Source organism: Gymnodraco acuticeps, unplaced genomic scaffold, assembly GCF_902827175.1.
Source record: "Gymnodraco acuticeps unplaced genomic scaffold, fGymAcu1.1, whole genome shotgun sequence".
NCBI lineage: Eukaryota > Metazoa > Chordata > Actinopteri > Perciformes > Bathydraconidae > Gymnodraco > Gymnodraco acuticeps.
This window is the reverse complement of record NW_022992312.1, coordinates 197,448-221,286: the sequence shown is the minus strand read 5'-3', so window position 1 is coordinate 221,286 and position 23,839 is coordinate 197,448. Positions and strand designations below refer to the sequence as shown.

Below are 23,839 nucleotides of genomic sequence, written 5' to 3'. Positions count from 1 at the left end.
ATTCTTTTTTTTGGGGAAAAAGTCAAACTTTTATTTTGTCGACGTTGGACTGGAAGTACCGGAGACCATAAACGGTTTTGAAAACTTCTTTCACGTAGTGATCATCTTCTCAATAAAATATCTTTGCTGATGTTTTTGTGTCTTCTGGCCAATCAGAATCAAGATTGTTGCCGGAAGTCCCCACGGAGAATAACTTAGCGGTAGAACTCTTCTTTACACATCCATGGGTACAACTTCAGATACAAATGAACACATAATGAAATATGACCCCCAGTCTGATGACTGACAGGTCACAGAACAATGGGAGCTATCTACCCTTACCCACAATTTAAAGTAAGTCACACAGACTCTCTCCTCTTTGCTCTTCTCGCAGCAAGATGTCAGAACAAAGTGAAAAACAAACAATGGCATAAAATATTATTAATATGTCGGGTAGTAATAGATTTATTTACTTTCTTCTCAGAGTACCAGAATGCATAGTTTGTTAGTATTTCTAAAAATCTCCTGGGGGAGAATCCCCCCTGACCCCCCCTGCTGGGGTTGGGTTTTCAGCATGCGTGCCTTTTTATATAGTTCAGCTTTGATTCCATCATCTCATTAAACCTTTTTTAAAAAGCATTCTTTAGTTCTGTGAGGGGATATAAGGGATGTATGCACTGTCCTTCACTTTCATTAATAATGTATGCTGAAAAGCGTATATATATATATTACAGCACGATTTTTTGTTGAATAGATTTGAGTGCTTCGAAATGTTGGGTCGCGATGTATTGACCAAGTAAAAAGTGGGTCCCGAGGCCGGACCAGTTGAGAACCACTGCTTTAGTGCATGTAAATGGTCTGCAGAGGCTAAAATCCCTGTGTTCCCTCCAGAGGAAGTTTCTCTCTCACTTTAACATTAAAACATGTCACAGTCGAGGAACAAAACACGAATATGAGCCCGTCAATTAGCAGAATGTGTCCTCTTTCAAATAGTTTCAAAACAGGATCCTAATCAAAGTAAATATTATTTGACATATAGTCTGTAATAACGATGGTCAAAATGATTCACAATGTTTGCGCTGTAAAAATAGCTTTATATATTTGTGCACGCGAGGTATTTTAATAATTAAATGTAAGTGCAACGTGTGGTAATTAGTTGGTGACACAAACAGTTGACATGAGGACAACACAAACAGTTGACATGAGGACAACACAAACATCTGACATGAGGACAACACAAACAGTTGACACGAGGACAACACAAACAGTTGACACGAGGACAACACAAACATTGACACGAGGACCAACACACAAGTTGACACGAGGACAACCCAACAAACACAGTCTGACACGAGGACAACACAAACAGTTGACACGAGGACAACACAAACAGTTGACACGAGGACAACACAAAACAGTTGACACGAGGACAACACAAACATCTGACACGAGGACAAACACAAACATTGACACGAGGACAACACAAAACAGTTTGACACGAGGACAACACAAACAGTTGACACGAGGACAACACAACAGTTGACACGAGGAACAACACACAACAATCTGACACGAGGACAACACAAACATCTGACACGAGGACAACACAAACATCTAACACGAGGACAACACAAAACATCTGACCACTGAGGACACACAAACAGTTGACACGAGGACAACACAACAGTTGACACGAGGACAACACAAACAGTTGACACGAGGGACAACACAAACAGTTGACACGATGACAACACAAACAGTTGACACGAGGACAACACCAACAGTTGACACGAGGACAACACAAACAGTTGACACGAGGACAACACAAACAGTTGACACGAGGACAACACAAACAGTTGACACGAGGACAACACAAACAGTTGACACGAGGACAACCACAAACAGTTGACACGAGGACAACACAAACAGTTGACATGAGGACAACACAAACAGTTGACACGAGGACAACACAAACAGTTGACACGAGGACAACACAAACAGTTGACACGAGGACAACACAAACAGTTGACACGAGGACAACACAAACAGTTGACACGAGGACAACACAAACATCTGACACGAGGACAACACAAACATCTGACACGAGGACAACACAAACAGTTGACACGAGGACAACACAAACATCTGACATGAGGACAACACAAACAGTTGACATGAGGACAACACAAACATCTGACACGAGGACAACACAAACAGTTGACACGAGGACAACACAAACATCTGACATGAGGACAACACAAACAGTTGACATGAGGACAACACAAACAGTTGACATGAGGACAACACAAACAGTTGACATGAGGACAACACAAACATCTGACACGAGGACAACACAAACAGTTGACATGAGGACAACACAAACAGTTGACATGAGGACAACACAAACAGTTGACATGAGGACAACACAAACAGTTGACATGAGGACAACACAAACAGTTGACATGAGGACAACACAAACAGTTGACATGAGGACAACACAAACATCTGACATGAGGACAACACAAACATCTGACATGAGGACAACACAAACAGTTGACATGAGGACAACACAAACAGTTGACATGAGGACAACACAAACAGTTGACATGAGGACAACACAAACAGTTGACATGAGGACAACACAAACAGTTGACATGAGGACAACACAAACATCTGACATGAGGACAACACAAACATCTGACATGAGGACAACACCAACATCTGACACGAGGACAACACAAACAGTTGACATGAGGACAACACAAACAGTTGACATGAGGACAACACAAACCGTTGACATGAGGACAACACAAACAGTTGACATGAGGACAACACAAACAGTTGACACGAGGACAACACAAACAGTTGACACGAGGACAACACAAACAGTTGACACGAGGACAACACAAACAGTTGACACGAGGACAACACAAACAGTTGACACGAGGACAACACAAACAGTTGACACGAGGACAACACAAACAGTTGACACGAGGACAACACAAACAGTTGACACGAGGACAACACAAACATATGACACGAGGACAACACAAACAGTTGACATGAGGACAACACAAACAGTTGACATGAGGACAACACAAACATCTGACATGAGGACAACACCAACAGTTAACATGAGGACAACACAAACAGTTGACACGAGGACAACACAAACAGTTGACACGAGGACAACACAAACAGTTGACACGAGGACAACACAAACAGTTGACACGAGGACAACACAAACAGTTGACACGAGGACAACACAAACAGTTGACACGAGGACAACACAAACAGTTGACACGAGGACAACACAAACAGTTGACATGAGGACAACACAAACAGTTGACATGAGGACAACACAAACAGTTGACATGAGGACAACACAAACAGTTGACATGAGGACAACACAAACAGTTGACACTGAGGACAACACAAAACAGTTGACACGAGGACAACACAACAGTCTGACACGAGGACAACACCAACATCTACACGAGGACAACACAACATCTGACACGAGGACAACACAAACAGTTGACATGAGGACAACACAAACAGTTGACACGAGGACAACACAAACAGTTGACACGAGGACAACACAAACAGTTGACACGAGGACAACACAAACAGTTGACACGAGGACAACACAAACAGTTGACACGAGGACAACACAAACAGTTGACACGAGGACAACACAAACATCTGACACGAGGACAACACAAACATCTGACATGAGGACAACACAAACATCTGACACGAGGACAACACAAACATCTGACATGAGGACAACACAAACATCTGACATGAGGACAACACAAACAGTTGACAAGAGGACAACACAAACAGTTGACACGAGGACAACACAAACATCTGACATGAGGACAACACAAACAGTTGACACGAGGACAACACAAACATCTGACATGAGGACAACACAAACAGTTGACATGAGGACAACACAAACAGTTGACATGAGGACAACACAAACAGTTGACACGAGGACAACACAAACATATGACACGAGGACAACACAAACATATGACACGAGGACAACACAAACATCTGACACGAGGACAACACAAACAGTTGACACGAGGACAACACAAACAGTTGACACGAGGACAACACAAACAGTTGACACGAGGACAACACAAACATATGACACGAGGACAACACAAACATCTGACACGAGGACAACACAAACAGTTGACACGAGGACAACACAAACATCTGACACGAGGACAACACAAACAGTTGGCATGAGGACAACACCAACAGTTGACACGAGGACAACACAAACATATGACACGAGGACAACACAAACAGTTGGCATGAGGACAACACAAACAGTTGACATGAGGACAACACAAACAGTTGACACGAGGACAACACAAACAGTTGACACGAGGACAACACAAACAGTTGACACGAGGACAACACAAACAGTTGACATGAGGACAACACAAACAGTTGGCATGAGGACAACACAAACAGTTGACATGAGGACAACACAAACAGTTGACATGAGGACAACACAAACAGTTGACATGAGGACAACACAAACAGTTGACATGAGGACAACACAAACAGTTGACATGAGGACAACACCAACAGTTGACATGAGGACAACACAAACAGTTGACATGAGGACAACACAAACAGTTGACATGAGGACAACACAAACAGTTGACATGAGGACAACACAAAGGTTAAAATGAAATCTAATCTAATGGATAATGAAAGGCCAAATCCAAATTAATTAATTCAAAGCAGAGTGCAGGACTGTATGTAGATTTTTAGCACTGAATCCCACAAACCTGTCAATCATTGTCAACCGGATAAAACAATGTATTTTAAAGATAGAGAGAAAACCTGAGCAGTTTTCACTGAGTCAAGTTTCAAGGTGTCTATGTTTGTCATTGCCTGTTTTCCCCACACTGATTCAGTGCTAAAGTTTAGAAGGTGATTTCAAAGTCTTTGTCAAATTGGATTAAAGTCAGGTGGGGCTTCTGCAGAGACTATACACAAAGAAGAGTTTGACAACCTAATTGCTGTGCTAACAGAAATCAGCCTCAAGGGAAATGTCCCAATACCTTCGCAGGTACATTTCGATCAGCAGTATTTTGTATAATTGCAATTCCACAGATTACGAATTTGAGAGTCAGTATTTTGTATTAATATCTGTGAAGGACCATAACATTTAATACTTTTGAATCTGGACGTCGTGGGTTTTAAAAAGCAGTTCATCCCATTACTCTGTTGAAGCTAAAGTTTGCTCAACAGCTACAGAGCTGTCAACAGATTTATGAGCGGTCAATACCAGAAGTATTTACACTGCAAGACGCTACTTGGCAGCTGTTTTAAGTTGTTATAACATGTGCCTGGTTATGAATACACTACTAAACGTCATGATTATACTACAAAGTTAAATGTACCACTAATGTAATATCTTATTTAATATAAACTGCACACACTAATTGTTGTAGACATGTTGTTAAATACGATGCCAACAATACAGATGAAACTACTAAAAATGTTTGAACAACAATTTGATTAAGTTATTTTAAAATGTGGATAACTAAGTCGCTGCCATTGATACACTGCATGATTATACTAAGAAATACTGACTACTCCTAGTGTACCACTAATGTAATGTCTTACTAGATGTGAGCTAAATCTGGAAGTGTTTCCTGTAGTAAACAAGCTTTCTTTACTATGGAAAAAGTGGTTTGGGAGAAACAGAACCCTGAAAGGATAACAACAAGCAACTGCATTATTTTACTGATTTGTTTAAGTAGAATTAAGGTCATGACTTTTGTAGATATAAATATAATTGTTTTTATTTATAGAATTGGGAGGGATGAAACCCTCTTTAATGGTCACACATGCACAGTGAAATGTGTTCTCTGCTTTTAACCCATCCTAGTACCAGGAGTCTAGCACTAGGAGCAGTGGGCAGCTATTGTACAGCGCCCGGGGAGCAATGGGAGTGGGGGGGTGTCCGGTGCCTTGCTCAAGGGCACCACGGCAGGGCAGGAGGTGAACTGGGACCTCTCCAAGTAGCAGTCCACACTCCATATGTAGGTCTAATCTGGGACTTGAACCGGCGACCCTACAGCTCCCAGTCCAAGCCCCTACTGACTGAGCCACTGCCAGATAATACGATGACTACAAGACAGGCCTGAAGATGAATCTACAGAAAAATGCTTTGACAACAACAATAATCCTAATCGCATTTGGAATCAAAAATAAAAGCAAAATCATAGTCAGATATGTTCCTCCCATTGTCCCTTCAGAGGATGTTTCAATTCAATCTGGCTACTGTGAGTTTAATGAATGAATGTTTGGGAATACCCAGAACACTTTCATATGAACTGATGTTGATCAACTAAAATATAAAACCTATTCTACATGTGTTTAGTGAAGGTGTTTGACAGATTAATACAGTGTGCAGCTGAGGGAAAACACAAGCATCACAATAACACACTAAGAACCCATATTCAAAACGTACATCGCAGCTTTATAATTGTTAGTGTCACTGCCATTTCATGTAATTAAGATGAATCAAAAAATGAGAACTCATAATCCACTAAGAATGGAAAGTCTTAATATAAATGATATGTCCGATAAACAGTTCAAAACATGATATTCAACTTCCAAAGAAATCAAGAATTCATCACTTTTGAGAAGCTAGAACAAGGAAATTATTGTTATTTTTGGTTACAAAAAAACTTAAATGATAAAACTACTTATTGGTTTTCATAAAAAATATCCAATACAAATATTATCTTGAGTATTAGATAACAAGCTGTTTAATTCCTTAATAACGTATGTCACATGCAAAAGTAACACTCAAGTGATTTGAATCCTGCTGTTCCTCATGCATTAAAATCGGTGTATTATAAGATTATTTGTACTAAAAATAAATCAGGTGTGTTTTTTGTTTATTTAAGTAAAATGACTCAGATGTCCTTCCAACGAATGCCTAACAGTTTGCAGTGTTTGAAGGCTAACATTACACAATACCTGTGTACCTGCTATTAAATAAATCTGTTGTATAGAGGCAGAACATTCTAGTCGTCAAGAAGGAAGAGTGTGCGTAGTGGGCCTGGTCAGACCCAGAATAGTAGAACACACCCAGGAAGCACAGATTTGTATTAACTCTATCCTTTTCTTGTAGGCCTGCAACAAAAACCCTCTTGATAGCTTTGCTAATCAGCCCGGATGTCACTTGATATTAAAACCTCAGCAGCAAACGACTATATTTGCCTGTCATGTCATCTATAACTACTTCACTGGTAGCCTAGCAATTCATTGGAGTAATTGAAGCCAATCGGGATATTCGACACTGTGTATTTCCTGTCATGTAATTACCTAATAATGCTACATTAGCCAACCAAAAGGGATGTGTAGCTCATGTCTATTTCGGCTTGATTATGTGACTTATGGGTGCTTCTACACCTACACGTTATGTGTTTGTTTGACATGACATCCGTCGTTATAGCTTCAGGATGACACTTTATACGATACTAATTCACTGTCAGTCATTTGTCAAACCTTTTACTTGCATCACAGCAGCTCCATTTGCAACATCAAACAAGGACACATACACGACACAAGGAAAACAAACATTTAGCAGAACATCACAACCACTGTATAGAAACTCGAATACCCTTTAGCGTACATTATATCTGGGATTTTGCTATGTATTTAATTTTAGGACAGACTGGTCTAGTCTAACTTTATTAACAAGGTAGCGGGGAAGCTAACGAGCTAGTAGGTCAGTTTTAGGCTGTGGATAAAACCTCGCCAGCTGGTCGGGTTGCAAGATGTCCTCTGCCTTGTTGTTGATGAAGCCACTAGCCTACTTTGTTTTTAGCCACGTCAAGCTAAGCTAACGTTAGCAATGGGGTGGGGGGATAAAAGTGCGTTATATTCCATTTTAACTATGTATGTTTCTTTCTTATTATTTTTGCTGCTATGATACGTTAGTTTCCATACGGGAATTAATAACGGTCCAACTTATCTGATCATATCTAGTTTGTTTTTAGCCCCAACGGTTAGCTTTGACGGTTGGTCCGCTAACTGTCAAGCTAAGCTAACATTAGCATTGGAGGAAGGGGAGGATAATAATAAAAGTGCTTTAAACGCAGCGTTTGTCTTCGTGTCATTACCTTTATAGTGCACACGGAGGTTGTTCTGTGAGAGCCCGATGTAGCTGAACTTGTCCTTCGGGCTCCAGGATCGGGGCAGCGGAGTCTCCGTCTCATTTACGGCCGGGTAGAGCCGTCGGAGCCGCTGGTTGAGCTCCTTCTCCTGGTCGTTCAGAGCAGAGTCTCCGTGGACAACAACCGACATCAGGAACCCACAGCCCCCCGACGACTGTCCAGACATCACGAAGATTCACTCTTTAAATGGCTTGTCGGAAAACAAGCCAAATCCACTTGTGTCGGTCAGTATCGAGTGTTTTTAAATGGAGTTTTGTTAGCAAAAGCTAAGCTAATTGGCTCCACTGGTTCGTATGGGATAAGCTAACTGGTTCGTAGGGGAGATGCTAACTAGCAAGCTAATATAACTAGCATGCTAAGCTAACTGTCTCTGTTGGTTTGTACGGGTTAAGCTGAATAGCAGGCTAAGCTACCTAGCATGCCCAGCTAACTAGCTCCTGGTTAGCCGAGAAGCTAACCTGGTGGCTAACCCGTTCAGCAAAAGGCAAAGCGCTCGGCTCAGGTTGACATTAGCTGATACAAAGCCACATATATATAGACACTAGAAGGAGACTGAGAGTGGATGAAATACAGAAGAGTTGGTCGACGTAGGAAGGTAGGAGAGCAGTTATGTTGCGTAGAGACGGACCGAGTGTAATGAGCTCAGCTAGCCTCGATCTTTTGTTTGTTGTCGGAGCGATATCCGCGAATCTGATTGGCTGAGAGCAGCTCTCCCTACCTATGGGGAATGTGAAATAAAGAAATATAATATAAAATCAATAGTGTAATAAGTTTCAGTTGCTTAACTTTAGTAAAAGTACCAATACATTATTGTCAACATTCTTCATTGCAAGAAGTCCTGCATGCAAAATCTTACTTAAGTAAAAGTATTATCAGCTAAATGTACTTAAAGTATTACAAGTAATAGTACAAACAGTCTTTATGTGTGTGTATATAATTATTCTTATATAGGTGAACTTTCTAGATAACATTGTTGCATCAAGTAGCATATTACTGTGTACAAGTACCTCAACATTTTAACATCCAAGGACAAGCAATTTGTCATGCTAAAAATATTATATAACTCTATTTTTCAAGCCAGAATATCACAAAGCACAAAATTGCTTCAGCACTTTAACAGAAAGAGAATATAGAACCTCTGGAATAGCAACTAAGGACGAGAAATTAATAACATGAATTAAATAAAATGTATGTTTTGTTGCACCCCTTAAAATCAACGTGACCCCCTATGAAGCTTTGGCATAACTAATGGGAAGGGACCCAGAGTGCGGTCGAGAAAATTACCATATTAATTGACAACTGATCAAATAAGCCTTAAACTAATTAACACTCTGAATCTTAGGATATGGTTGGTTGATTATCCAGCCCTACTAGTGGTTTCCTTAATTGTAACATCCCACCATAATGCAATACATCAATAAATACAGCATCATTTACGGGGACAGAGCCTTCAGTGTGGCAGCCCCCACCCTCTGGAACGCTCTCCCTGCGGAGATACGCAACATCCCCTCACTTGAAGCCTTCAAAAGGGCCCTCAAGTCCCATCTGTTTGCCAAGGCTTTCGGCCCCTAAATCGATCTGTTGTTCTGTTTGTCTGTCTTTTGTTTTGTTATGTTTGTCTTTGCACTATTACTTGTGAAGCGACCTTGGGTCCCCTGAAAGGCGCTATAGAAATCGAAGCTATTATTATTATTATTATTAACAAATAATATTATGATTGTCAGTGACTGAAATTAACCTTCTCAACCTTTTCAAGTCACAGAAAAAGAATCAGGTTGGTGATTGCAACCCCCTTTAAATTAAGTTATCACTAGCAGTAGATGCATGGTAAGGCTGGCACGTATTTTAATGTTCTTTATCTAAATATTTTTGCCATATATTCAGTGTAAGAACCGTAGCAAAGCAAGTGGACTTGTGTGCTGTAACTGTTAGATGAGTAGGGCATAATTAGGGGAGCTTTTGTTTCTCAAATACAATATTCTTAGACAAATGATATCATCACTATAGGCAAGTATAATCTGGCGACCCCCAGAAGTTCTCTTGCGACCCTCTTGGGGGGTCCCAAACCCCAGGTTGAGAACAGCATGTTGTTTTTGTCTCCAACAGCTCTGATCAGTGGTAACAGACTGGAGGAGGTTACTTCCTGTGAAAGTTCCTCACAGCAACATGTGGGAATGTTCATTGCATCACTGAGGAGGAATCTGGAATGATGTTGCTGTCCCTGTAGGGAAGACTCGCTCAGACTCAGACTCCGAGTCCTCTGGAAAACACAAAGGGTAGACGGCTGTTTATCATCGGCAAGACAAATGTTTGAGAAGCCAAGCAGGACAAAGTGTTCTTGGAAAACATCCTTGCTGTTTGTTTTATATCCTGCGTGGACAGCATCATGACAGAGAGGGAGGAAATAGTTCAAAACATGTACAAAAATATTAGGTAATAACTTAAATAGGACATATTATACTCATGTTCAGGTTCATGTAGTGTCACTACTTTAAAGAGTCCTCTCCTGCTGATGTTCAGGTGTATATCAGTATGTAGTGTCTCTACTTTAAAGAGTCCTCTCCTGCTGATGTTCAGGTGTATATCAGTATGTAGTGTCTACGTTAAAGAGTCCTCTCCTGCTGATGTTCAGGTGTATATCAGTATGTAGTGTTTCTACTTTAAAGAGTCCTCTCCTGCTGATGTTCAGGTGTATATCAGTATGTAGTGTCTCTACGTTAAAGAGTCCTCTCCTGCTGATGTTCAGGTGTATATCAGTATGTAGTGTCTCTACTTTAAAGAGTCCTCTCCTGCTGATGTTCAGGTGTATATCAGTATGTAGTGTTTCTACTTTAAAGAGTCCTCTCCTGCTGATGTTCAGGTGTATATCAGTATGTAGTGTCTCTACGTTAAAGAGTCCTCTCCTGCTGATGTTCAGGTGTATATCAGCATGTAGTGTCTCTACTTTAAAGAGTCCTCTCCCTGCTGATGTTCAGGTGTATATCAGTATGTAGGTGTCTACGTTAAAGAGTCCTCTCCTGCTGATGTTCAGGTGTATATCAGTATGTAGTGTCTCTACTTTAAAGAGTCCTCTCGTTGCTGATGTTCAGGTGTATATCAGTATGTAGTGTCTCTACGTTAAAGAGTCCTCTCCTGCTGATGTTCAGGTGTATATCAGTATGTAGTGTCTCTACTTAAAGAGTCCTCTCGTGCTGATGTTCAGGTGTATATCAGTATGTAGTGTCTCTACTTTAAAGAGTCCTCTCCTGCTGATGTTCAGGTGTATATCAGTATGTAGTGTCTCTACTTTAAAGAGTCCTCTCCTGCTGATGTTCAGGTGTATATCAGTATGTAGTGTCTACGTTAAAGAGTCCTCTCCTGCTGATGTTCAGGTGTATATCAGTATGTAGTGTCTCTACTTTAAAGAGTCCTCTCCTGCTGATGTTCAGGTGTATATCAGTATGTAGTGTCTACGTTAAAGAGTCCTCTCCTGCTGATGTTCAGGTGTATATCAGTATGTGGTGTCTCTACTTTAAAGAGTCCTCTCCTGCTGATGTTCAGGTGTATATCAGTATGTAGTGTCTCTACTTTAAAGAGTCCTCTCCTGCTGATGTTCAGGTGTATATCAGTATGTAGTGTCTCTACTTTAAAGAGTCCTCTCCTGCTGATGTTCAGGTGTATATCAGTATGTAGTGTCTCTACTTTAAAGAGTCCTCTCCTGCTGATGTTCAGGTGTATATCAGTATGTAGTGTCTCTACTTTAAAGAGTCCTCTCCTGCTGATGTTCAGGTGTGTATCAGTATGTAGTGTCTCTACTTTAAAGAGTCCTCTCCTGCTTATGTTCAGGTGTATATCAGTATGTAGTGTCTCTACTTTAAAGAGTCCTCTCCTGCTGATGTTCAGGTGTATATCAGTATGTAGTGTCTCTACTTTAAAGAGTCCTCTCCTGCTTATGTTTCAGGTGTATATCAGTATGTAGTGTCTCTACTTTAAAGAGTCCTCTCCTGCTGATGTTCAGGTGTATATCAGTATGTAGTGTCTCTACTTTAAAGAGTCCTCTCCTGCTTATGTTCAGGTCAGTATGTAGTGTCTCTGCTTTAAAGAGTCCTCTCCTGCTGATGTTCAGGTGTATATCAGTATGTAGTGTGTCTACTTTAAAGAGTGCTCTCCTGCTGATGTTCAGGTGTATATCAGTATGTAGTGTCTCTACTTTAAAGAGTCCTCTCCTGCTGATGTTCAGGTGTATATCAGTATGTAGTGTCTCTACTTTAAAGAGTCCTCTCCTGCTGATGTTCAGGTGTATATCAGTGTGTAGTGTCTCTACTTTAAAGAGTCCTCTCCTGCTGATGTTCAGGTGTATATCAGTATGTAGTGTCTCTACTTTAAAGAGTCCTCTCCTGCTGATGTTCAGGTGTGTATCAGTATGTAGTGTCTCTACTTTAAAGAGTCCTCTCCTGCTGATGTTCAGATGTATATCAGTATGTAGTGTCTCTACTTTAAAGAGTCCTCTCCTGCTGATGTTCAGGTGTGTATCAGTATGTAGTCTCTTCTCATCCTGCACCTGTCCGCCATAACCTTCGCTCCCTCTCCCCCTCTACCTTTGCCTCATCGCTGCTCTCAGCCCTCCCTTCCTCGGACTCGTTCCAACTGCTGCCTCCAAACTCTGCTGCAGAAACTTTCCTCTCTACTCTCTCATCCTCTCTGGACTCTCTCTGTCCTATTACATCTCGGCAGGCTTGTCAGTCCCCTCCTGCTCCCTGGCTAAATGACGCACTGCGTGCTAATAGAACCGTCCTTAGGGCAGCAGAGCGTAAATGGTGGAAATCCAAACACCGTGACGACCTCCTAACCTATCAGGCTCTCCTCTCCTCTTTCTCTGCTTCAATCTCTCAGGCAAAAAGCACTTTCTTTCAAGATAAGATCCAATCTTCCTATTCCAATCCCAAAAAACTATTTTCCATCTTCTCCACCCTCTTGGACCCTCCAAAAGCTCCTCCCCCCTCCTCACTTCTGTCAAGCGACTTTGTTACCCACTTTGAAAAAAAGGTTGATGATATTCGCTCTTCTTTTTCTGACTCACCTCTACTCACCACTGGGTCACCAGACCCTCCTTCCACCAACACACTAACCTCCTTTTCCCCTCTCTCTCCAAGTGAGGTTCTTACCCTCATTACCTCTGCCCGCCCTACCACCTGTCCTCTGGACCCTATCCCCTCAAACCTCCTTCAGACTATCGCTCCTGATATTCTACCGTTTCTCACCCATTTCATCAACACTTCTCTAACTTCTGGTCACTTTCCAAACAGTCTCAAGGAGGCAAGAGTAAACCCTCTCCTAAAGAAACCCACTCTCAACCCGTCTGATGTTATAAACTACAGGCCTGTCTCTCTCCTCCCGTTCCTGTCTAAAACACTTGAACGCGCTGTCTTTAAACAACTCTCCTGTTATCTCCATCAGAACAACCTTCTGGATCCGCACCAGTCTGGTTTCAAGGCAGGTCACTCCACAGAAACTGCCCTCCTTGCTGTCACTGAGGAACTGCACACTGCTAAAGTAGCCTCCCTCTCCTCTTTCATCATCCTTTTGGACCTGTCTGCTGCATTCGACACGGTGAATCATCAGATCCTCCTTCGCACTCTCCAAGAACTTGGAGTTTCAGGCTCTGCACTTTCCCTCCTCACCTCATCAAAGACCGCACCTACAGGGTTACTTGGAGAGGGTCCAAGTCCGACCCTTGTCAATTAACTACAGGGGTCCCTCAGGGCTCTGCTCTTGGTCCCCTCCTCTTCTTCTTGTACACAAACTCGCTCGGATCAGTCATTAGCCCGCATGTTTTTTCTTACCACTGCTACGCTGATGACACCCAATTAATTCTGTCCTTTCCCCGCTCAGAGACCCAGGTCGTCGCACGCATCTCTGCTTGTCTAGCTGACATCTCTCAGTGGATGTCTGATCATCACCTCAAGCTCAACCTTGACAAGACTGAGCTGCTCTTCCTTCCGGGAAAAGATTGTCCCACTCTTGACCTAACAATCAACATTGGCACCTCTGTTGTTTCCCCGACTCAGACTGCAAGGAATCTGGGTGTGACCCTAGATAACAACCTGTCCTTCACTGCAAACATCGCTGCTACAACCCGCTGCTGCAGATACACGCTTTACAACATCAGGAGGATGCGTCCCCAGCTGACACAGAAAGCGACTCAGGTTCTGGTCCAGGCTCTCGTCATCTCATGCCTAGACTACTGCAACTCCCCTCCTGGCTGGTCTACCTGCATGTGCCATCCGACCTCTGCAGCTCATCCAGAATGCAGCTGCTCGTCTGGTCTTCAACCTTCCTAAATTCTCCCACACCACTCCGCTCCTCCGCTCCCTTCACTGGCTTCCGGTAACTGCTAGAATCCACTTCAAGACAATGGTACTTGCGTACCATGCTGCGAATGGATCTGGCCCTACCTACATCCAGGACATGGTTAAACTGTACACCCCAGCACGTGCACTCCGCTCTGCATCAACCAAACAGCTCGCTGCACCCTCGCTGCGAGGGGGACCCAAGTTCCAATCAGCAAAAACACGTGGGTTTGCTATCCTGGCTCCTAAATGGTGGAATGAGCTCCCCATTGACATCAGGACAGCAGATAGCTTACACACCTTCCGGCGCAGACTGAAAACTCATCTCTTTCGACTCCACTTCGAGCGATAGAACTATTAACAAAGCACTTATATACTAATAAAGGGCTGGCTTATCTAAAGCCAGTTGAGTAGCACTTGAAATGTTTTTGCTCTATGAAACCTGATGTACTTATATGATTCTGTTTTCCTCAAGTTTGTATTTTGTTGGTCGAACGCACTTATTGTAAGTCGCTTTGGATAAAAGCGTCAGCTAAATGCAATGTAATGTAATGTAGTGTCTCTACTTTAAAGAATCCTCTCCTGCTGATGTTCAGGTGTATATCAGTATGTAGTGTCTCTACCTGTCTCCATGCTTTAATGTTCAAAAAGGTCTTTATTTTTCTCATCCTGTCTGTGCTGCAGCACCTATTTTCACCCTCTGTCTGAAACCAGATTGGTTAGCTGGCCGGCTCTGTTGTGATTGGTCAACCGCTTAGATATGTCCTGCCCCTCAGCACGAACAATGCGTTGGAGCACTAGCCAAATAGGATCCGGAGTGTTAAATAGCGATGTCACTATGTTCAGGAAGTAAACAAAGGAGTCCAATGGAGGCGTTTCAGGAAGGGGGGGAAGGGAGTGTGAGGGAGAGAAACTCCCTCTGGAGATAAGGAATTGTAGCCTTTGCAAACCATTTACATGCACACAAACCTATATAACACACTACATAAGGGAACAACCCTAAAGCATAAAGGGGCCTTCTTATTTATTTAACGACGAAAAAACACTATAATGCTGCAGAGTTTCCCGAGTTTTACATATTTGCATATCTTAGTAGAAAAGGCTCTGACTGTTGTTTATTTTACATTCAAACTCTATTAATAAGGTATGTTGAAGCACAACATTTACATTTAAATAATGTATTATAACAGTTTATCTTGCAATAACATGGTCTCTTTATTAATGTGTGCCTTATTGCCACTAATGAATGATCAATTAGCAACTATTACAAACACAAAGAGTGGTAGAAGTGCTCACAGCTATTTGTTTCTCCCAGTAAGTCGTGTAATAACAGCATTAAAGTTTAATTTGACTTTCAAATGATTTGTGTAAACACTCCTGCTGCATTTGTTTCATCATTTGAATGGATAGTGTGAGACTTGAAGCATGTTGGATTTTTTCTGACATGTAAAGTCTGGAGTTCTCCAACAACACTGATTTGATTTGATTTCTATGTTCTTAGACATAAAGAGGCAGAGGACATTAGCCCCCTCTGGTGGTTCAGGCTCAAACTCATCACAGAGCAAGATATGAGTATACTCTTCAATATAGACTGAACTAAACAAAGTAGTGTTTAATCAAAATGAACTTTCTAGAAAAAACTCCTTAAAGCAAATTTCAGATATGTTTGAATAAGAATTATTTCAGTTTCCAGACATTAAACCAGAACATGACGTTATAAATATCACCTTTTTAGCATCATACACTGGCTAGCAGCAAGTTTTAAGATCTCATACATGGCTTTCCATTATTGCTAAATGTATTTTGCTGCATACTAAGATGGATCTGTCTGAGGAAATCAGGCATTCTGACAAATATCCACCTAAACATTTTAATAGAGAATTTCTTGCCTTTATTTGACTTTTCTCTCCATTTCTCCAATCTTACGTGAATTGGTGAAATCAGTTTACTCAACATTTGTTATTATTTTACAGTATGTTGATTTTAATTTGCTGCATTGTATGAAGAACTTTGCAACCTGTGCTCTGATTAAAAATGACCAGAATGACCTGCCAAAGCGTCTTGTTTTTCTCATCCACACACATTTATTTAGCAGATTTCACCAGAAATGGCAATAAGACGAGATAGCCCAAGCAAAAAACCCAATACATTTTTTGTTGCTATTTTACTCCCAAACTTTTACTTAATTAGGTGTTTATCCCACTAACTTTCGTTATTTGCATGTTCCCTTAATTCACCAATAGCATTAAATTATATCATTTGCATATGTATGTTAATTCATATTAATCTCTGCTTCAGACGCACATACATTCACCAAACCTCTACAAAAAAAGTCACACAACCTGATTTATTGAAGATTTTATTCCAAAAACATTGCGTTACTCTCATATGTCAACAAAATGAAACAAGAGTTTTAAACCCAGATTTAATACAATGTAAATAGATGCAAATCAACACACATTTAATTAGATAATCCCTCATTTGCATATTCAAACATGACATTTCAGAAAACTTGTAATACAAAAACTATTTCTCTTTATGTCGGTAATCAACTGGGAAAGTTTCATGTTGATATCTGTTAGTTACATTTTGACACTAAGTTACCTCGTAGCGAAGTCTGACACTTTGAACTTTAATACGCTATTTGCACGAGGGTCTCTGACGTACTCACAGTCCCAACACACCGTAAAACTGCTCTGAAGAGTGTCCTTTTAAACTGGCTGTGATTTAGTTTAAAAGTTTATTTTAACACAAGCGACGGAATATTTTCCAAGACAGGAGAAAAAGTACTCTAGACGTTAGCCAGCGTATGCTAGCGTTAGCTGGTTAGCGCCACTCGATGCGGAAATAGTGGTTTTCTGTTCTTCATAGTTGTGTATATATGATGCTGGATATCATTTGAAGCCTTTGTCCAGTTTTCTGGCTGGGGCTTTAGTAGCCTGGCAAATTCGATGAACATCGGAAATGTTGATTTTCAGGAGCTCCTGTAGGAAGCGGGTGTAAAAGGTCGGCTACCAAGCTAAACTAATTAGCACAAATGAACGACGGAGAAAAAAGGCTTTTTCCAGTTTCCTGGCGTCAGGCAAATTCGATGAACATCGGAAATGTTGATTTTCAAGAGCTTTTCAAGCGGATATAAAAGGTTGTCATCTTGTAACCGGAAACAGACGAGCAGTATTACACAGAATGCGAAAGTGACTGTGCACGTAGCAGATTAATCGGCTACCAAGCTAAACATATTAGCACAAATGAACATGTATAACAATGAAAACGCTCTAAACTCCATTTGTAATGTACATAATCTCCCATAAAGAAAAGGAGCATTTTTTTTGTTCTGCTATTGAAGCGTTTGCATGGTCAGTTACATGGTAACGTCCCCATTAGTGAACTCTGGAGACCCATTGTCTAGCTAAGCAAAACATAGTGAATGAACTCTTCCAGTATCAGAGTACACATGATAACAAAGGTATCCCAACTGTAGCTGTGAACATGACAGGATGTATGATTACCTAGAAGAGCATCAGGACTGTTTGAGGCATATGATAGCTATGTGATTAACATGATGATTCAGCCTCTATGGAGATACACATATGACAAGCATGCTCATTTCTGACGTGGAGCTAATCTGATGTAAACATTGAATACTGCTTTCTATTCCTCCATCTTGTGACTGTGTAACTCCCTCTCTTGGATATCAGCATGTGAAGGACACTGTTCAGGAACTAGTTGATGCTCTGTATGTGATGACTACTTCCATTCTGGAGAGGATCACAGATACATGGATCCTGAGATTGAAGCTCAAGCCGGGGACCAGGGAGTATTAACATCTTTAAGTATTAAGAAAAAAATCAGGATTTTGAGAAAAAGTCAGAATTTTGAAAAGAAAATACATGATTTTGAGAAAAATACATGATTTGGGGATTTTGAGAAAAAGTTAGAACTTTGAGAAAAAGTCAGAATTTTGAGAAAAGGTCAGAATTTTGAGATTCCGAAAAAAAGTCAGAATTTTGAGAAATTGAAAAAAAGTCAGCAATTTGAGAAAAAGTCAGAATGTTGAGATTTTAAGAAAAAAGCCAATATTTTGAGAAAAAAAATCAATATTTGAACATGACAGAATGTGTGATACCTAGAAGACCCGGCATTCCTCCATCTTGTGACTGTGTAACTCCCTCTCTTGGATATCAGCATGTGAAGGACACTGTTCAGGAACTAGTTGATGCTCTATATGTGATGACTACTTCCATTCTTGAGAGGATCATAAATACATGGATCCTGATATTGAAGCTCAAGCCGGTGACGAGTAACATTTTTCTAACACAAACCCATTAAACTCCCTTCATTCATGTGCTTCCCATTATGGAGGCATGCAGTCCCACAGCTCGTGGCAGATACACTGGCACAGTCCATAGACCATGATTATGACCAGGCTGGCGGGAACCAGGCTCACCAGCAGGACTCCGACCGTGGTCTTCTGCATGATGAGCAGGTAGACCCCATGGGCAGCGAGCTGAAGTACAGCAACCCCAAAACCCACACCAAAGCTCGGGCGGAGGTTTGACAAAGCAGGGCGGCACAATTCCACATCGTCCACCTCTGAGTGATGGACGCCATGGAGTCCACGCTGGAGGAGCGGTAGTCCGATCCGTGATGGTGGACTTCTCCTCGGTTGGATGTGGGTATTGGCGGCGGCGGCTCCATGATGGTGATCACCACAAAGTTAGAGGACCCTCGTATGGAGGAGTAAGTGGTGGAGGAGGAAGAAGAAGAAGAAGACGAGGACAAAGAGGAGGAGGAGAAAGGGGATGTCATGGGTAGATTACTTCCCATCAGAGAGTTGAGGCGCCGGGGGTTGAGGAGCAGTTCTGTCGTCGCCTCCTGGTGGAAGTGGAGGTTCCTCTGGTTCCTGCTTCGGTGAGACAGCGCTGCCAACAGGTTGCAATCATCTGGCAGGCTGCTCACTTCCTGCCCAGGTAGTCTGGTGACGTATCGGCAGAACGGACACACCAGAACGTTCGGAGGCGACTCACCAAGGTCAAGGATCTTGGTGAGACATTTGGCGCAAAGACGGTGGCAGCAATCGAGCGCTTTCGGACGGCGGCTGTTCAGATTGTAGGCGCAGTAGCAGATCTTACACTCAAACTCCTCTGTGCTCAGTATGTCCAAGTACCCAACGCCTCCTCCTCCTCCTCCTCCTCCTCCTCCTCCTCCTCCTCCTCCTCCTCCTCCTCCTCCTCCTCCTCCTCCTCCTCCTCCCTCCTCCTCCTCCTCCTCCTCCTCCTCCTCTATCATCCGGGCTTTGCAGCTCAATCATCATCCTTTCCTCCGAGATCTATCCGTCCCTCAACATCAACAGAAAGACCAAACAGGAAGCTCCAGTCCAGGATCAGCACCGAGCGACACAGAGAGTTTCCTATAGATGGAGACGGTGGCAACGGTCCACTCCAATGAAGGTCCGGGGTTCATTGTGGCCGTCCAACAGGCTCCTGAAATGTGTGTGTGTTAATGTGTGTGTGTGTGTGCGAGGGAGAGATATTCGGGAGTTGATGAGGGAAGTCCCTCGTGAGTTCTGGCCTCTGAGCAGTTTGGGTAACGGTGCTTCGTTTGGGGCAACAAAAAAAAAACCTTTCATGGGCCGCGTGAAAGAAAAATAAAACGAGAGAGAGAGATTGAAAGAAACACAGAGAGAGAGAGAGAGAGAGAGAGAGAGAGAGAGAGAGAGAGAGAGAGAGAGAGAGAGAGAGAGAGAGAGAGAGAGAGAGAGAGAGTAGAGAGAGAGATAGATATACTGTTAACACAGCATTAGAAGAGACAGAAAGCCAAGGGACAACAAAGCAAAGCCTGTACAAACCAGAGCTGGAATTTTCGAGCCTGATCTTTTGTTGTTCAGTGAAATTCAGTCCAATTAGTGGCTAACACACACACACACACACACACACACACACACACACACAACACACACACACACACTCACACACACACACACACACACACACACACACACACACACACACACACACACACACACACACACACACATAGATGTAACGGTATGTTCAACAAAACAAGAATGAGTGCATGATAATGTTTAAGTGTGTGTGTGTGTGTGTGTGTGTGTGTGTGTGTGTGTGTGTGTGTGTGTGTGTGTGTGTGTGTGTGCACAATTTGGCACTTAGCTCAGATCTTGATACAAAACAAAAACAGTTCCTTGTTTTTGCCGTAACTTCCCAAGACCGGTTCATTTTACTCTTCTTCTTGGAGTCTTTCTATACAGCCTCTCCCACACACAGGCTGCATATCTATCTAGCTATCATCCTATTTTAAGTTAAGTCCATCTTCAATGATCTGACTTTAAAGTGCATTACTAAATCAAACATTGTCTGGTTCCTGTTTCTGCATAATGTGTTTTTGTTCATTGTGCGACCATTGGGTTTCAGAGTTGCACTTGGCAAATTGTGTTGCAAACTAAAAAAGCCACCACTTAAGAGTTAAGCCTATAGTTGAAACGTATGCACTGACAGTGGTATCTTCATAGTTTATTGCACTTTGGTTGCAGTCGCTTTGGAAACAAGCCAAATGTCATGTAATGTAAAAATGGCAAAGAGCAAATTCCAGGATCGTGACCAGAAATCTGCGTACTGAAGTATTTGGCTTAATAATTGCAATATCTGACCAGTCAAAATGTTACCTCGGCCTTGTCCAACTACTCCTGCCTGACAACACACTCTAGTTTGAACAATCAAGAATAAACTGCAATTTTTGGCTCCAACCAGAAAATTATTCAATGCAATGCAACTTTATTTATACAGCACATTTCAACACAATGCAAACACATTAAGATTGCCGTTATATACATTTAAAAACAGTCGTTAAGTCAAGAAAATACCATTAAAACAACCACAGAGTAAGACATGCATTAAATACAAGAATACAACTGGTAGATAATAGTTTTTTGATTTAATAAAATGCAGCAGCAAACAGACAAGTCTTCAGTCTTGATTTTAAAGAAGTGAGGGATGCAGATTTGTTGGAGTTTCATCCAGTTATGTGAAGCATGCTTCTCCATTGCTTCTTCAGATAACAGAGGGTTCATATCAGTTCTCTCAGAGTTCATTATAATGGTATAAAGCTCCAGATAGTACAAAAGCAAATAAAATAAACAAGTTAGCTAGTTCTCGGTCAGGAAATATCACTGAAATAATACATTAATAATACACTTTAACCAACAAAAAACAACATATTCCATGGTTGGTCATGGCACAAAACAAATGTCACATTCCATTAAACACACACAAAGACACACACAAAGACACACACACACACACACACACACACACACACACACACACACACACACACACACACACACACAGTCAATAATCAGCTGAAGGCTTCAAGTCAGAAAGAATTGGACACAACAAGAGAGGATATGTGGCTAATCTGAATTTCAAAATAAAACACATCATATAAAATGGAAAACTACCATTACAGTCTCTGAAATGCAATTTACTACAATTATTATTCTACTGTAGGTGTTTACTTTATCTATGTTCATTTTGAGAGAAAACCAGCAACTAATCATAGGTTTGTGTCAAAGATAGTTTTTGTAATAGTTTTTTTGGAAGGTATTGTGTTTTTATCCCGTCTTATCCTATCAATTATATTGTATCTGTTTATCCTTTTGAGGAGTGTGGGCTTGTCAAGGAGCCTTTATTGTCATTTCAAAACATGTTTTAGTGAAATACTTTACAGTGTTCAGACGTGATTACAACTAGCTGCACCTCCACATCTTTGATAACACTCAATAATCAATAATTATAAAACATATCAGATATATTATTCTGAAATGGACCAATCTGCACAATGACTACTTTTACTGTCGCTACTTTAACTATATTTTGATGATAATACTTTTCTACTTTTACTTGAGTAACATTTTGAATGCAGTACTTTAACAGGGTATTCCTATACTCTGATACTTCTACTTTTACTTGAGTAACATTTTGAATGCAGTACTTTAACAGAGTATTCCTATACTCTGATACTTCTACTTTTACTTGAGTAACATTTTGAATGCAGTACTTTAACAGAGTATTTCTATACTCTGATACTTCTACTTTTACTCAAGTACAATATCTGAGTACTTCTACTTTTACTCAAGTACAAGATCTGAGTACTTCTCCTTTTACTCAAGTAGCCTACTTCTCCCACCTCTGCCGCTTCCCAACACTAATAAACAACAGTACATTTTAATTGTTGTTTCAATTGTGTGACTTTTATTTTGAAAATCCAGCACCAGAACTGCTATGATACCCCCTGCTGTGAGCTTGACACCGGTTCTCTGCTGGAGGAGCGGCAGAGAGCGAGGGGCCCCGGGGAGTCTTCCGATGCTGGGGAACCGGGAACCAGGAACAGTGGGCTGCGGGGAGGCATCTGCCCGGCCGGTGGTGCCTATGATCTGGGGAGAGCGAGGCGAGGAGCCGCTGTCCGGCCGCGGAGGAAGTCGTCTCTCCGGCCTGGTGAACTGGAGGCAGAGACCGTGCAGGACCTCAGCTCTGCTCGCTGCAGCCAACGCGGTGATCTGGTAGGAACCATGACGCAGGGATATTCCTCACAACTCTAGGACTGCAGGGAAAATTATAATTGGATTTGATTTGATTTGGATTTATGTCGAACGTGTAAAACAATAATAATACAAAAAATAATAATAACAATGAAATGAGAATTATCATACAGAATCAGAATACCTTTATTAGTCCCACAGAGGGGACATTTACATTATTACAGCAGAAAAGAGCCAAAGACAGCTTAATGTTACCTAAGAAGCAAGCATACAAAAGTATTAAAGATTAAAACAAATTATAATAAAAAAAGTTACAAAATTTACAAAAAACACATCCTGTAACAGTCCTGAGGATTTAGCAGCCAGGTATATATACACAGTTATTAACGGCATATATATATATATAATATTGTACATATTGCACATACAAATAATAAATAATAATAATTAAATGAGAATTATGATACTGTACAAACGTATGCAGTATCAATTTGATAAACAACAATATTATTGACTTACAAATGATATATAAACAAATGATCTACCTAATTACAAATCCGAAAATGACCCCAAACCTCAGAAAAATATCATAATATTAAAAATCAGAAACAGTTTTATTGCCAAGTACACATGCACGGAATTTGCTTTGGTGTATAATGGTGCATATATGAACACAGTAAGAAATGAGGTGGTAATAAAAGAACAACTATTATACAATTTTAAAATGAAATGGTTAAAAG

At 41.2% G+C, this 23,839-nt stretch overlaps 3 protein-coding genes across 3 annotated transcripts in view; 1 reads left to right on the top strand and 2 right to left on the bottom strand.

Annotated features, from left to right (window-relative positions):
• Positions 1-8,899, bottom strand: part of ranbp9 (RAN binding protein 9) — a 35,314-nt gene extending 26,415 nt beyond the window's left edge. Inside the window, 1 exon segment of the mRNA XM_034208296.1 lies at positions 8,157-8,899. Coding sequence (XP_034064187.1) covers positions 8,157-8,376 — 220 coding nt within the window. The 5' untranslated portion in view covers positions 8,377-8,899.
• Positions 8,900-18,572: 9,673 nt separating this feature from the next.
• Positions 18,573-19,732, bottom strand: rnf182 (ring finger protein 182; the record flags this gene model as incomplete). The annotated part of the gene is given in 2 exon segments (XM_034208269.1): positions 18,573-19,030; positions 19,033-19,732. Coding segments are annotated over 2 exon segments (837 nt in total), but the record flags the coding sequence as incomplete, so codon positions are not given.
• A 3,110-nt stretch (positions 19,733-22,842) lies between these two features.
• Positions 22,843-23,839, top strand: part of retreg1 (reticulophagy regulator 1) — a 30,223-nt gene continuing 29,226 nt past the window's right edge. Inside the window, exon 1 of the mRNA XM_034208290.1 lies at positions 22,843-23,120. Coding sequence (XP_034064181.1) covers positions 22,843-23,120 — 278 coding nt within the window. The remainder of the gene's footprint in view (positions 23,121-23,839) is intronic.